At 44.3% G+C, this 13,143-nt stretch overlaps 2 protein-coding genes across 2 annotated transcripts in view; one reads left to right on the top strand and one right to left on the bottom strand.

Moving 5' to 3' along the window:
• psd2 (pleckstrin and Sec7 domain containing 2) overlaps positions 1-3,058 on the top strand; it is a 31,690-nt gene extending 28,632 nt beyond the window's left edge. The window contains exons 14-15 of the mRNA XM_068325372.1: positions 243-386; positions 482-3,058. Of these exons, the coding sequence (XP_068181473.1) occupies positions 243-386; positions 482-712 (375 nt within the window). The 3' untranslated portion in view covers positions 713-3,058. The remainder of the gene's footprint in view (positions 1-242; positions 387-481) is intronic.
• A 6,649-nt stretch (positions 3,059-9,707) lies between these two features.
• On the bottom strand, positions 9,708-11,520 carry purab (purine-rich element binding protein Ab). The gene has a single exon (XM_068325301.1). It carries the CDS (start codon positions 11,454-11,456, stop codon positions 10,611-10,613), a length of 846 nt encoding a protein of 281 aa, XP_068181402.1. The 5' UTR covers positions 11,457-11,520; the 3' UTR covers positions 9,708-10,610.
• Positions 11,521-13,143: the final 1,623 nt, after the last annotated feature.

Raw genomic sequence — 13,143 nt, 5'->3', positions numbered from 1 at the left:
CCACACGTCCGTCACACTGTGGTGCTTTTCTAGTAATACATTATCATCAGGACTGCAATAAATGTCCAATTATACTTGATACTTTGCATTGGACAAAATAAAAAAGCAACACGCACAATCTTTCGACTGTGAAAAAACCCACACTCGGCTAAGCTATTTACATAGCCTGTTTGTGTCTGCTTGAATCTGATTGGCTGTGGGGGGGGTCGTCTGTCCTTTTCTCTGGTCTGTGGTTGGTTCAGGAGGAGCAGCTGCTGAGTCATGAGAGCAAACTGAAGCAGATGAGCCTGGAGCTGGAGGAGCACCGGAAAAACTCTCCGTCGGCTGACCCCAAGAGCCGTGAGTGGGAGGAGTTCCGGCTCAAAGAGCACTACCTCACGTACGAGGTAATGGCTGGACTCAGCTTTCTGTTCGATGAAGTGATTTTATGCATCAAATATATGTTTAGAAGCTAACTGGCCCTGTCTCCCTGTCTGAGCAGAAGACTCGCTATGAGACCTACATCAGCCTCCTGCAGGCCAAAATCCGTGCCGAGACGGACGACCTTGAGAAAATCGAGACCAGCGTGATGGGTGGCCTGTTCATGGAGGGCGGCTTGGCTGGCCGCGAGTGCCACCTCCGCAAGACGCAGTCCTCCCCATCCATCAGCCAAGCTCACAGCGGGTCCAACGGGAAGTCTGCTGCCTGTCCTAAACCAGGGCAGAGGAGCTGAGGGGGGGCGGGGGGAGGACCAGAGACCACAGCCCACAAATCAACATCCCTCTATGCCAAGCTAGCTTAAAACACACACGTCGTACGGTGTTACCGGTTCATATTTTGTGTTTTGATGTCCACGGTTCCTCCTAACCGTCACTATCCATCCCAGAATTTATCCACCTGGTGATAAGTTTCTGTTCTTGAGCAATATTTGAAGAAGACGTCGAGCCGATGCTCGACACCTGAAGTGACCCGGCCAAACCTCAGTTCCTTGAACTTTTGTTATTGCACGATCCAAACTGTGATCCCTATTTATGACAACGTCATCAGTATTATCTTAAAATGACGAAACAGAGCAATGCAGTCGTCTTACGGTGAGATGTGTCTTCAGTTATGAGCAGAACAGAGTAGAGATAGTGGACAGATATAGAGTAGGGCTGTTTGCCTCTCTGCTTTACAGCGTCAGGCGGTCACAGATACAGATGGTACTAATGTAGCATTTTGGCCTTTATTTCATCCACGTTTACACACCTAGCCCCTCAGAGGCGTGTGTTTGGACCTACAGTATGAGTGGAGATACAACCTATAGAAGTCTCTGCCATGTATAGCATATTTATTTATTTATTTAACTCTAAAACAACCCAGGAAGGGTTTCCTCTTAGCTCACCTGGTCGCTTTGATCAGTTTCCTTCTCCATGTTCCTGCATTCACAAGCAAGAAAAAAAGCTGCCAAGTAGAGTCGCTGTGGGTTTACGTGTTCACTAAGCTGTTCCAGCAGAGGAACTGGGGGTTGGGTGCCTTACTCAAGGGCACCTTGACAGTAGGTGTCGAGGGATTTGGAGACTGTGTCGCGATGGAGAGATCACAAGTCTGTATTTGTGATTCTGAATGTTCTGCTACCCCAAATCTTCACTTCTGCTTGTTTCTCAAATGTGAACTGCTTCAGACAACAGTGTGTGATGGAATGGAATCACTGTGCCATGTTCTGTTTTATCCTGATTTCGGCTCATTTTGTCAAGGAGTGCGCTGAGCCGACTGAACTGTAATGTGACGTAATGGTAGGAGGCTTACGACAGGAGAGGCTGATTCACGTACGTGTATTCTCATTTGATTTAGTGCAGCTATTAAGTTAAATACCAGCAGACCAGTGCTTTTGTATGAAGAATTTATTGGTAAGAAACAATCCAATGGCCTTCTGCTGAACAAGCCTGCCATCAGCACAAAGGCAGCCATCATCCCTGTGACAACAGCTGTACCATAACCTCCTCAAACAGGAGATCTGGCCAATCCATAACGTTAGAAAATACCATATAGACATATCATAACTTCAGCTGCACCCGTGTGTTTCTTCTGCTGCTGTTCCGCCCAGCAGCTGAAGACGTTCTGGTCCAGACTGGCTGATTGGAGAGAGTAGCAGCAGGACTGCTCCAGCTTAATGCGCTAAAGTCATGAAACGTGTCAGTTATACTGGAACTGCGGCAAAACAACTCCACCAGCAGACTAGCCATCAAAACATCCTCCACGTGAGCGAGGAAGAGGAGGAGAGAGAGACTGGTTTTCTAAGAAGAGATTGTTTTTTTCTAGGTAAGGCCGCCCCCGCTGGCCAAGAGCAGGAAAAGCTGCCACATTTTTCCAAACAGTGGAACACGAAACAGTGAATTTGTTTCTTCAGAAGGGAGGGTTTGTGTAATGTGAAGCGCTGATGTTGTGGTGGCCCGACTTGTATGTTAGCACCTTAATTGATCCCAGCACACACAGGCCGCTTGTCTTTCTGCGTATTTTGCTTATGACACAACTGTAGATCAGTGAACCTGGTGCCCACTTACTCAGAAGCATGCTGACCAGTCGAGATGTGACCTGAGCTGAGCTATAATATCAGAGGTTCTGGACGCAGTGCTTCTGTCTTATCAATGCTGACTGCTGGGGGGTGACGTGGCTGGAAACCTGGACTCAAAGCTGAATTCCTGGAACTGGATTCTCGTACAGACCAAAATGCCGAAGTGCAGCTGCGTTTTCAGAGAGGAAGGACCGTTTTATAAAGCTATATTCTTAGGATAAATAACTGCTTTCTTACAGGGAGAATTCCCCTTATAGTCACTTTGGCTGTTGTGCTAACCATTGTTTCCCAATGTTCTAGGGTAGGCCTGTTCTGTAATATAGGATTGTGACAGAAAAATATTTGTTGATATGTTTTATTTAAAAAAAGAAAAAAAAGAGACAACTTTGGCACTTTGATGTCAGTATTGGATCTGTCTTTTTGTTTGTATACGGGAACTGTTTTTGACAGGATGCTCATACTATTTAAAGGACATATTTACTGAATATTTAGTTCGTGCTTCATAAAGTAAGCTTTTATACACAATGTTGTGGCTGTGATTTATCAATATGCTCAACTCTGTTTACAAAGTGCAAAAAAGATGTAATAACCTGAGTTTGTTGTTGATTTCATTACTTTATATCACCATGTGAACACATTTAATTTAAGATGTATAATTTCCCAATATCGATGCTCAGGAGAAAACGTGTTGTTACCTATACCTAAGTATTCACATACCTAGACAGCCTATTAATAAGAGTAACCTTTATAGTTTATTTCAGCATGACGCTGCAACACCATTCAAAGCTAAATTCACCAAACAAGCCTAATGTGTTATGGTGTTTGTCATGTATCGGGACATATTTAATAGATAAAGGAACGGCCATTTCAAAGTCTCATTTTTAACAGCAGACATGGTGCAACTCAGGTGAAAACTTTACTGCTCTGTCCACCCTGACACGACCGACCTCCGGCCCATCAGAGACTGATTTATTCTAGAGGAGCTTGCTGCACTTATTTAATGTCTATTTATTATTATTGAAATTTTAAAAAATAGACATTTCATTACTTATTACTGAAAATCTATTCTAAAAAAAAATAAGATAGTACTAATTTTCACTCATTTACTATAATAAATAAATTTAGGCAAAAAAGAAAGATAAAAAATTAAGGTTAAATTAAGCAATTAAGGTTAAAAAAAAAAAGGGCATGAATGTGAATAGAAGTTCATTTAATACAACGTTTGACATGTGGGGTAAAAACCTTACATCACATACACATACTTTAATTTTTAGGAAGAAAAAGGACTGAACAAAAGCTCAGGTGTTTTTAATTACAATACGTCACACGGAAGGGTTCCACCTACTTCCGGTGGAGGAGGGACTTCCGGACGGAAGCCAGCAGTGTTATCTTATTTCCCAATCTATTAACATGGTAATTTACTCGTCCCCGTAACTAGGTCAGCTTTTGAGGTTGCCATGGTGACAAGATTTTTTTTTTTTTTTTTTTTTTTACAGCAGATTTGCAGAAAATGAAAAAGCGTTTTATTTGTTTTGAAAAATCTCATATAAAATGCTGTGGAAACGATTGAGGTACCAGGTCCTCAGACTGTTAAAAGTTTAATTCTGAATCATCACAGTTATGAATCATCTTTGTCCAATTTGTTTCCATGACTCACGTCTCTACCATCGGATTTAAGGTTTGTATTGTCAACGCTACAACAACTGACACCAGAAGGTGAGATTAGTTTCTTTAACGGTTGAAGCAGACAGAAAAACCCTCACTTGGGTCAATATCATTCTATTGTCTGTCCTGCCAGATAGACGCGACAACATCTTTGGTTTCAAGCATCCGGAAGACTGTTAGAAAACTTAAATACAGTTCAAGAGAGAAGAATCGTTCACTGGCATTTCTTACTTTTTCCCTACACAGTTTATTGCATACAAAACCTTTCATATGACAGTTGACTGGCGAATAATCCCTATGAAAATGAAATAGTCATGGGGAGTTTATCCTGTTCATACATGACCTTTATATTATATAGATCCAACCTCTGCCGAGTTGCTCAGCTTCTTCATTATTGCACCTAAACGAGTCCTGTGATACCCTTATTCATAAAGACCCAGATATGTTATTAGGAAGCTCATTGGAAACATTATTAGTTTGATGGTTGTTCAAGAAAAAGAATGTTTTAGTCATGGCTGTGGTAACGCTTTCCTCCATTTTGGTAATTTAATGCAATCTGACAAAATGTTTATAGCTCACAGAGAACAGTCCAACATCCCTATCTTTAAAAAAAAGAACTGATTTCTGCACACCACTTTATCCGACTCTGCCCCCAAATGTAAGGATTTTAATGAAGATACATGGGCTGTTTTTTTTGTGGACAGACAAATATTGTCCAGCCATGACTGATTTTCACGATTGAGTATATCAGATAGAGAAGGCTGACTAATGCTGAGACAGTTGTGCAGAGACAGGCGTGTGTGGAATGACTTTTTATTGCGCGATTAGTCATTTTTCAGACAAGGCTCCCCCAAACATTAAAACAAACAGCAATGTACAAAACAGCACACGTTTTTTTTGTTTTTTTTTGCCATCAACGGAAATTTAATAAGGTCGTGAGAGTACATAACAGAAAGTAATGAAGGAAGTGAGGAAATGTGTTATGATGATGTCGAGATGTATAGGATGAACTTCATGTCAAAGCCAAAGTAAGCACCATCGTCATGTTGTCAGGAAAGGCCATATTTCAGTAAGAAATATTTTAAAAGGGGTGAGAAGAGGTTAAACATGACACAAGAGGTTGTTATCACAGTTTTCAGACATTTTTACCAACTGAAAATAGAACAATATTGGTGTAGCACTATATTAACATGCAATTTACTTTAGTAAACCTTCTGACACACAGACAAAATATACTTCAATAAGTAGAACTCAATACATCTCTGTCCAGCAATAGTCACAAAGCCTGTAATTTATACTCTTTGAATGTGAGATCCCTATCAAAAATAATATGCAGATTTTTATTTTCTTAATATATCTAAAGTGCAAGTATTTATCCATTTTTATTCAATGCTTTCTGTAAGTATAAAATACAAAGGAAAAAAACAGCAATGTTTTTCCTGTTTACATGTTATATTTTTCTGAAAGGAGCATCATATATAACAAATCATATATGTATATATATATATATCTATATATCTATATATATACATACACACACACACACGCACACACACACATACGCCACAGATAAAATATTCTTAAAAGATATAACATATTATCTCATATGGGGATGGTAAAGGGCTTTAGACCAAATGGTGACATGGGATATGTTCATTGTGCATTGACCCCACCCCTGGAAATCCGGGATCTATTTCCCAACATCTTCAAAACATCTGAAAGAACATCTTTATATCTACACACAACAGTAGCCTATACAGTCTGCTAACATGATGGACCCTACGATGCATGTGCAAACAGAAGACGCGCTGAATGGGCTCCTCTGTTAGTGGTTTTCTGATGAGTCACTTAGTGCGTGGCTTTGACCAGAGGCTGCGATTGGCTGTCTGAACTCTGAATGGCCAATGACAGACTACAACACTGAACGCAGAGACAGAGCAGATTTGGTTCTCTGGAGATTTGGTTGCCTGGATCGTCTTATGGAAGTAGAATATTGTAATTTAGAAACAGAGCTGTTTCAGTAGAGGAAGTTCGCTGTACAGGTTTCTGTATAATCTCCAATTTCACCAACCGGACAAAAAAGAAAAAAGAACCTACAGCCGCAGCCATCAGAGCAGACTGAGCCGGAGTACATGCAACATCTCTGATTCATGTCTACAATTACATTTTTCCCACAGTCGGAACATGTGAAGAATGTTCTGGTCTCCTGTTAATCTGAGCAACAAGCGATTTAATAAATCTGTGTGCACTACAGTACTACAACAAACAGCAGGCTGGAGGGATTGCTATGATGGCTGCTGCCGTATAAATCGAAAGATGAGCCACATCAACGCTAACAGTTTCAGCACACCACCGATCTCAGCCCGAGCCACTTGAGACGGCCCGCTGACGCTTCACACACAACACCAGACAAAAATCATCTGCCTGCCGTTCTGCGTTTGAGTCGACAATATGAGTGTGTAATGTGGGCACAACATGGCTGCAAGGTCACTAGAGGTTTTTGCTGTGATGCTAGGCGAGCTCTCATGAACTGAAACCTCAGATATGATCACAAAAGCCCCACCCCACCCCCTCCCCGCCCACCCCACCCCCACTCACATCTGTAGCTCGGATGCAGCTACGCCCCAAAACGGACGAGTCGTGTTCCTCATCTGAATCACTCTGCACTCAAAACACAAGCGACCCAGTAGCACCTGGCGATTACAGTCATTAGAACAAGACGACGAGTCTCTCAATCTTCAAGAAAATGTGTGCGTTTCATCGAGGGAGACATTCACAAAGTGAAATCTTGCAGGCTCTCCTTGTATTTGGCCATTAGAGAGAGAGAAAGAGAAAAAAGTAAATGTTGAAGTTCCAGTCTATAGCAGGACACCTAATTTCATTCACGCTACAGCCAAAACACTTTGGATAACAAACGGATCACAACAGACACTTGAGATTCGTGGTGAAGGAAACAAACTCACTGACCTCAGGTGTGCTTTTCTGGGCACAAAGTCATTTTGGGATTGTTTTTGAGTTTTTCATGGAGATGGGATCCCTGTTGGTGGAGATGTGGTCCTCTCCTCCAACAGGGATCCACTTCCTGTTCTTCCAGTTCTAACTGGACGTGTCAGGTTCGCCTCCTTCTGCGGTGCCAGGCTTCATCAGGCCTTTCACTCACAACTGGAGACAAACCTGGGCTTACATGAAAAAGATGGGATGTTCTTCAACGTTTTCCTTGGCTCTTTTTTGCCACGCCCATTCCCAATCAAACATCGGACACTGTTTCTACTCAAGTGCACTAAGGGAGCTTCAGCTTCAGCCGAGTCTCAGCTATCCCACGTCTGGTTGTGACTACATCAGCAGCTTTTATCCATGCAGTTTTTATTTCCATGTCATACCACCCAGGTGTCACGCCACTCTCACAACCCGCTTTTAATAAAGCTGACGCGTCAGCTAACAGTTTGGAGCGTACGGATTGTTAACTAGCACAAAGCGTTAGCCTAAAGGCTCATTTATACTTCATTTAGGTACAAAAATAGATACGTCCGTTTCATGTGATGTATCCACCAACGTGTCCTTTACATCGAAATCGATACGTTCAAAAAGATGGCAGTGAAGAGTCAAAAAATTCAACGACAACGGAAATGCGACAGTACTATTAAATAAATAGCGGCGTAAGCAGTGGTCTGTGCGGACATGAAATACATCACAAAGTGGACGGAGTTTATTTTCTTAACATTTTAACGTGACTCTCTTCGTCTTCATCGTGTCTTTAGACACTTGTCTTGCTTGAATCTCCGCCTCCAACAATGTCCGCCATCAATGCTCCACTTCGTCCAGAAAATGTGCACGAACACAGACAAAGTGAACACTCTTTAACTTTGAGCATACTGTAAATGAGCCTTAGAGGTCGACAAGGTCAGAAAGGAAAGAATGGACTGGAGGAGATTTTTTTTGGAGGGGGGCAAGTTTTGCTGCTTGGAAAATGAGCTGGGCTTCTTTGAAGCATCAAATCCCAAGTTGGGGATAGAAGCTAACCTCACATCCGAGAGGATCGTGATTCTCAATGCAAAAACAACAAACTCATCTATCCTGCAGCTCTGCTGCGGCAGCTCACCATCACACAACTAAAAGGAAACCACAGACAAGCCAATATCAAACCGTAGTTCACCTGCAATTAGCAGCTGCAGGTGAGAGAGGGGAGGAAAACACACCGTTTCCTGTCTGCAGATGATGGGAGACCTTGTGCAGTTTGAGGCCTCCCAAAAACTCCTACAGCAACACCAGGCCTCGGCTAGGAGAGACTGTGTTTGTTCAAAGTGGCGCGACTCTGTAGGGGGGATGTAAAAACACCAAAACTGGTCTACGCGTACGGATAGACGGACAAGGCCATGACATGAAAAATATCTCACTACTACGATTACTTCGAGCAAGTGCTTGGGAAGAAAGACTTCACATTTTGGAAATATAATGCAGAAGCATTATCCTCATCGTCATGCGCTCAATAACTACAGATCACAGAGCCTACACATTTTTTTGTCTTCTAATAGTCTATACACGTGATACAATGCCGCTATTGGCACGCACACAATATTGCACACTAATATGAAATGTCCAACACTATTAGGACCTCTCTGCCTGGGAGGGAGAAACCTGAAACGTTTTGGACAACATAATGTGGATGGAACAGAAGAGCGTTAGAATAAAAATAATGCAAAGGTGACGTCTTGTGAGCGGCGAAGCCCCTCGTGGAGCGATGAAGGGGCTGTAGCACCATAAAGAGATAGATACTGCCTCGGCCCTGCAACCACAGGTCTCTACATCCACCCAACTGCATTTAGACTGACGGCATGGGGCTGGCCTGTCTGGCTCGTTGCCACCTCAGCTCAGACAAATCGCCTCATCCAGTCAATCCTGATTTAGATTTTTTTTTTGTTACCGTTTTTTTCCATCATGATGCATAAGGTGTGCAAAGCCACTCGTAACGTCTACACGGACTCTGCTGGGGCGCCAGACCCATTCCTGCCACCAGGCCAGGGATACTGCTAGGGATTCTCGGCCCCCAGCATGGAGGGCCCTCAACATGTTGGTACAGCAGTACCTCATCTTTTCTGAAAGGCCCATTTTGGCCCCAATCTCCACCATCATTGGCCCCCGACCTCCCAGCAGCCGTTCGGCACATGTTAGCCATTGCCACCCATGCTCCATGAACCATAGAGGCGTGGATCCCGCAGCCCTACCGAGTAGATATTCCAGCCTGCATAACAGCACTCGTAAATGAAACCTACAACGGTCGAGGTCACCGACCATCCACGTGAGAACACGTAAACGAGTGGAGTATATAAGGCACGGGTCGTAATTACGTCAGAGAGGATGCGTTGCCTCACCGCGTTGACGCGTCGTTTTTTTTTTTTTGTTTGGTTTTGTTTTTTGTTTTCGTTTTCTGCGCCTCACGCTCCCACGAGTGGACCTCAACCTTTTTACGCCCCCCCATCCCCCCCTCCCTAGAGGAAAAAAACAAGGTAACAGAAAGAATTCACCCACAGAAAACGTGGGTATCTTAATAAGGATTCTTTTTACAGCTGATTCACAAAATCATAATTAGTACATCTAAGTTAGCACTTTTTTCATTTAGGTTTACATGGACATGGTGCAAGAGGGTTGATATTCAATATAGTAGCAGAGATATATTGATCCCACTTGTTTGAAGTGCAAAAAATAGCCTATTCATTTTTGATTCTCAACATTTCCATTATGGCATGATAGACGCACTTTTAATTAGCCTGCTATATTTTAGGTCAAATTAAAGAATATAACCTAGTTGGCCAATCTTCTTCCAAACATGAACCTACACACATGCTGACAGGTGTTTACAGGCCTGTGGAGCTGCGATCTGCAATTTATACACTTTCGTATTTTTTCTGCGTACCTTTATAATAAACTGTACATCTGGTATCAGATTTTGGTTTCATAAAGTCCATAATATATTCTCTTTGTGCTGATGTCAAATATTCTCTCTACGCTTAGACTGTCATTTTATATACTAGACCTCTGTTTTTAGGTTTGATTAAATCTTAGCATATGACCATTTTGACATGTTTTTAGTTGTGTTTTTTTTCTTCCAAATAGCTTTGATGTGTGCAAAATCTGTCGTTGGTTAGAGATATAAACACTCTGTTCATTGTCATTTAAATCAAGTAGGAAACAGTTCATATCTTACAGTTCAATCCTTGGTAGCAGCGGCTTACTGTTATAGGGGTGCTAAGTGGGTGACATCCAGTAAAATGAGCGTGGGGGCAGCGGAGGCGCTGCCATGTCTGTGGAGGTTGTGTGTGTGGGGTGATTCCCTTGGAGATTCTCTTTCTATTTTACAGTTAAAAGTCTCAGAGTTCAGTTTTCTTGTTGTCATCCTGCTCTTTTAAACTCCGCGTCAGTCATCCTCTCCGTCGTCTCCTCCGTGAGGGCCCTCGGGTAGCAAATCGGAGGCCCGCTTCTCTCGACTCCTCTCCTGGATCTTCCTCATCTCCTCTGCGTATTTACAGAAGGTGTTGCCAAATTTGGACCACACTTTGCACGGAACCGTGATGGAGTTTCGGTACGTGGGCTTCACCTCGCTGACCCGCATGAACACCCCGTACTTGTTGGAGCCCACGTCGAAGAAGAAGCGCTTGTTGTCGACGGTGAGCGAGGTGCCCTCCGGGAGCTCCGCCGGCTCCTCGTCCACGCCGTAGTCGTCGATGAGTTTGGCCAGCGCGTCGCGGAACTCGATGAGCCCCTGCGCCGGCAGAGCGATGGTCTGGCCTTGCGCGCTTCCCAATCCCGGCCCCCGGTTAACGGTCTGCCGGATCCTCAGGAACCGCCCCCTCTGGTTCTCCTTCAGATCCATGTAATATTTCCGATTCTCTCGCACCAGGAATTCGCTCTTGAGAGCCCGCCGCGGCTCATCCTGCACCACGTCCGGGTTGCTGGGGCCCAGCTGGGCGTAATGTTCGATAAAGTCCCCGAGGTAGTCGCGGAACTCCACGGCCACCGACATGGAGAGAGTGAGGCGGCTCTTGTTGCCTCCAGCCCCGACCTCGGCTATCTTTAGGAAGCGGCCTTTAACATTCTGCTTCACGTCAAGGTAGAAGCGCTTGTTCTGGATGTCGACGCGCTTGGAGGCGAGCTCCTCGGTGTCGTGCTGCAGCCGGGACATGGCGCCCATCGCGCCCGGGGGCAGCGAGCCGGGGCCTGTGGTGGGCCCTCCGTGGTCACTGCCACTGTCTCTGTCCGCCATGATGCTGCCTCCCTGCGTTACCTTCCACCGTCTCCCTCTGCCTGCTGCAACCTCAGCTGCCCGTCAAAGCTCCGCCGCTCTATCGCGAGAAGAGGGGCGAGAAACCCCCCCACAGCCGCTGCTGCTGTAGTCCCGGAGCGGGCTGCGTTCAGGACACGCAGGCTGTCCGCAACGGTTCAAAGCCCTTCAGCAGCGTTATTACACATCATCTGTCTGTCTGTCTGTCTGTCTGTCTGTCTGTCTGTCTGTCTGTCTGTCCGTCCGTCTGTCTGTCTGTCTGTCTGTCTGTCTGTCTGTCTGTCTGTCTGTCTGTCTGTCTGTCTGTCTGTCTGTCTGTCTGTCTGTCTGTCTGTCTGTGGACAGTTGTTCAGGTGCTGGAATATTAGAAGCCATGGATTAATTGTGTCCACCAATGTATTTGAATAAACTCCCTTGAAAACCTCAAGGTGTCACATTTTGAACTCTACCCACTACCTGTCAATCAAGCGCCCCAACCAATCACAGTGCCCGACCAATCTGCCAGAAGGAATCACGTGAACAACTTGGCGTAAAGCATTGGGCGGCGAGGCTTATTGCTGCGGTTACGTCTGCGCGACAACGCAGATATCCTGGACGAAAACGCTGTCCAAAGTGAAGTTTTTTGAAACCGCCGGGTCTGCGTTGTCATGTGGACACTGTAACCGAAACTTTTTCTATCTGCGGGGGCGTCTCCCTGCGACGAAAACCGCTGTGACGTCAGTGTGTGTGACCCCTGTCACACAGGACCTGTAAGCATGCAGTGGGAGGTAGAGCGGCAGGCAGCTCCTGCTTGGTCCGCCCCAAGTGAGCAACCTGTAAAAGGGGACAGCGTCTTGCTCAAGGGCACCTTGGCAGCAGCTCACACTCTGGGTGGCTGGGTGGGAGCAGGAATGGTACCGCCAATCTTGGGAACATTGGACGACCCGTTCTACCGCCCGCTCTACCACTAAGCCACTGCTGCCTCCTTTTTTAAATTCTTTTTAAAAATTAATTAAATTTTATGTATTTATTGCAGTTGGTTTTGGGGCTATTAAGATCAGACAATTATTTTTGTAGCTATTAACAGCATGGTTATGTGGTTATTAATGTCAGGGACAGTGTTTTTACGCTGCTAGCACTATGAACAGTTATTTTTAGGGCTGTTAACACCATGAACTGATTTTTGTGTCATTGAACCGTTATTACATAACTGTTGGCACAATAGTCACAAACGGTTACTTTTGTGACTGTAACAACAACTGATGGGCTGTTAACAATACAGACAGTTGTAGTTTTGGCTTTTTAACCATGTGCAGTTGTGTTTGGGGCTAATATTTATGTGTCTTTAGCTCATTGGACATTTACTGCCAATAGATTAGATTAGATAGATTAGTTTAGACAGACCTCCATTAGTCCCACAGTGAGGAAATTGGCATGATTGCGACAGCAGTGGTGGTGTTGGTGGCGGGGGGTCTTACATGCATAATACTGTAAAGATATTCACATACAGTACATACAATACCATGAATTGTACATTTTGGGGCTGTTAACAACATGAACTGTTGTTTTTATGACTGTTAGCAACATGGACAGTCATCTTTAGGGCTGTTAGTAACATGGACAGTCATCTTTAGGGCTGTTAGTAACATGGACAGTCATCTTTAGGGCTGTTAGTAACATGAAGAATTAT

The sequence above is a fragment of the Antennarius striatus genome, chromosome 10 (genome assembly GCF_040054535.1).
Source record: "Antennarius striatus isolate MH-2024 chromosome 10, ASM4005453v1, whole genome shotgun sequence".
NCBI classification, from domain to species: Eukaryota; Metazoa; Chordata; class Actinopteri; order Lophiiformes; family Antennariidae; genus Antennarius; species Antennarius striatus.
This window is presented reverse-complemented; position numbering and strand designations above follow the sequence as displayed.

What these genes read in the sequence shown, in the direction of transcription:
- purab (XM_068325301.1), bottom strand. Translation starts at nt 11,456, where the DNA reads ATGGCGGACAGAGACAGTGGCAGTGACCACGGAGGGCCCACCACAGGC.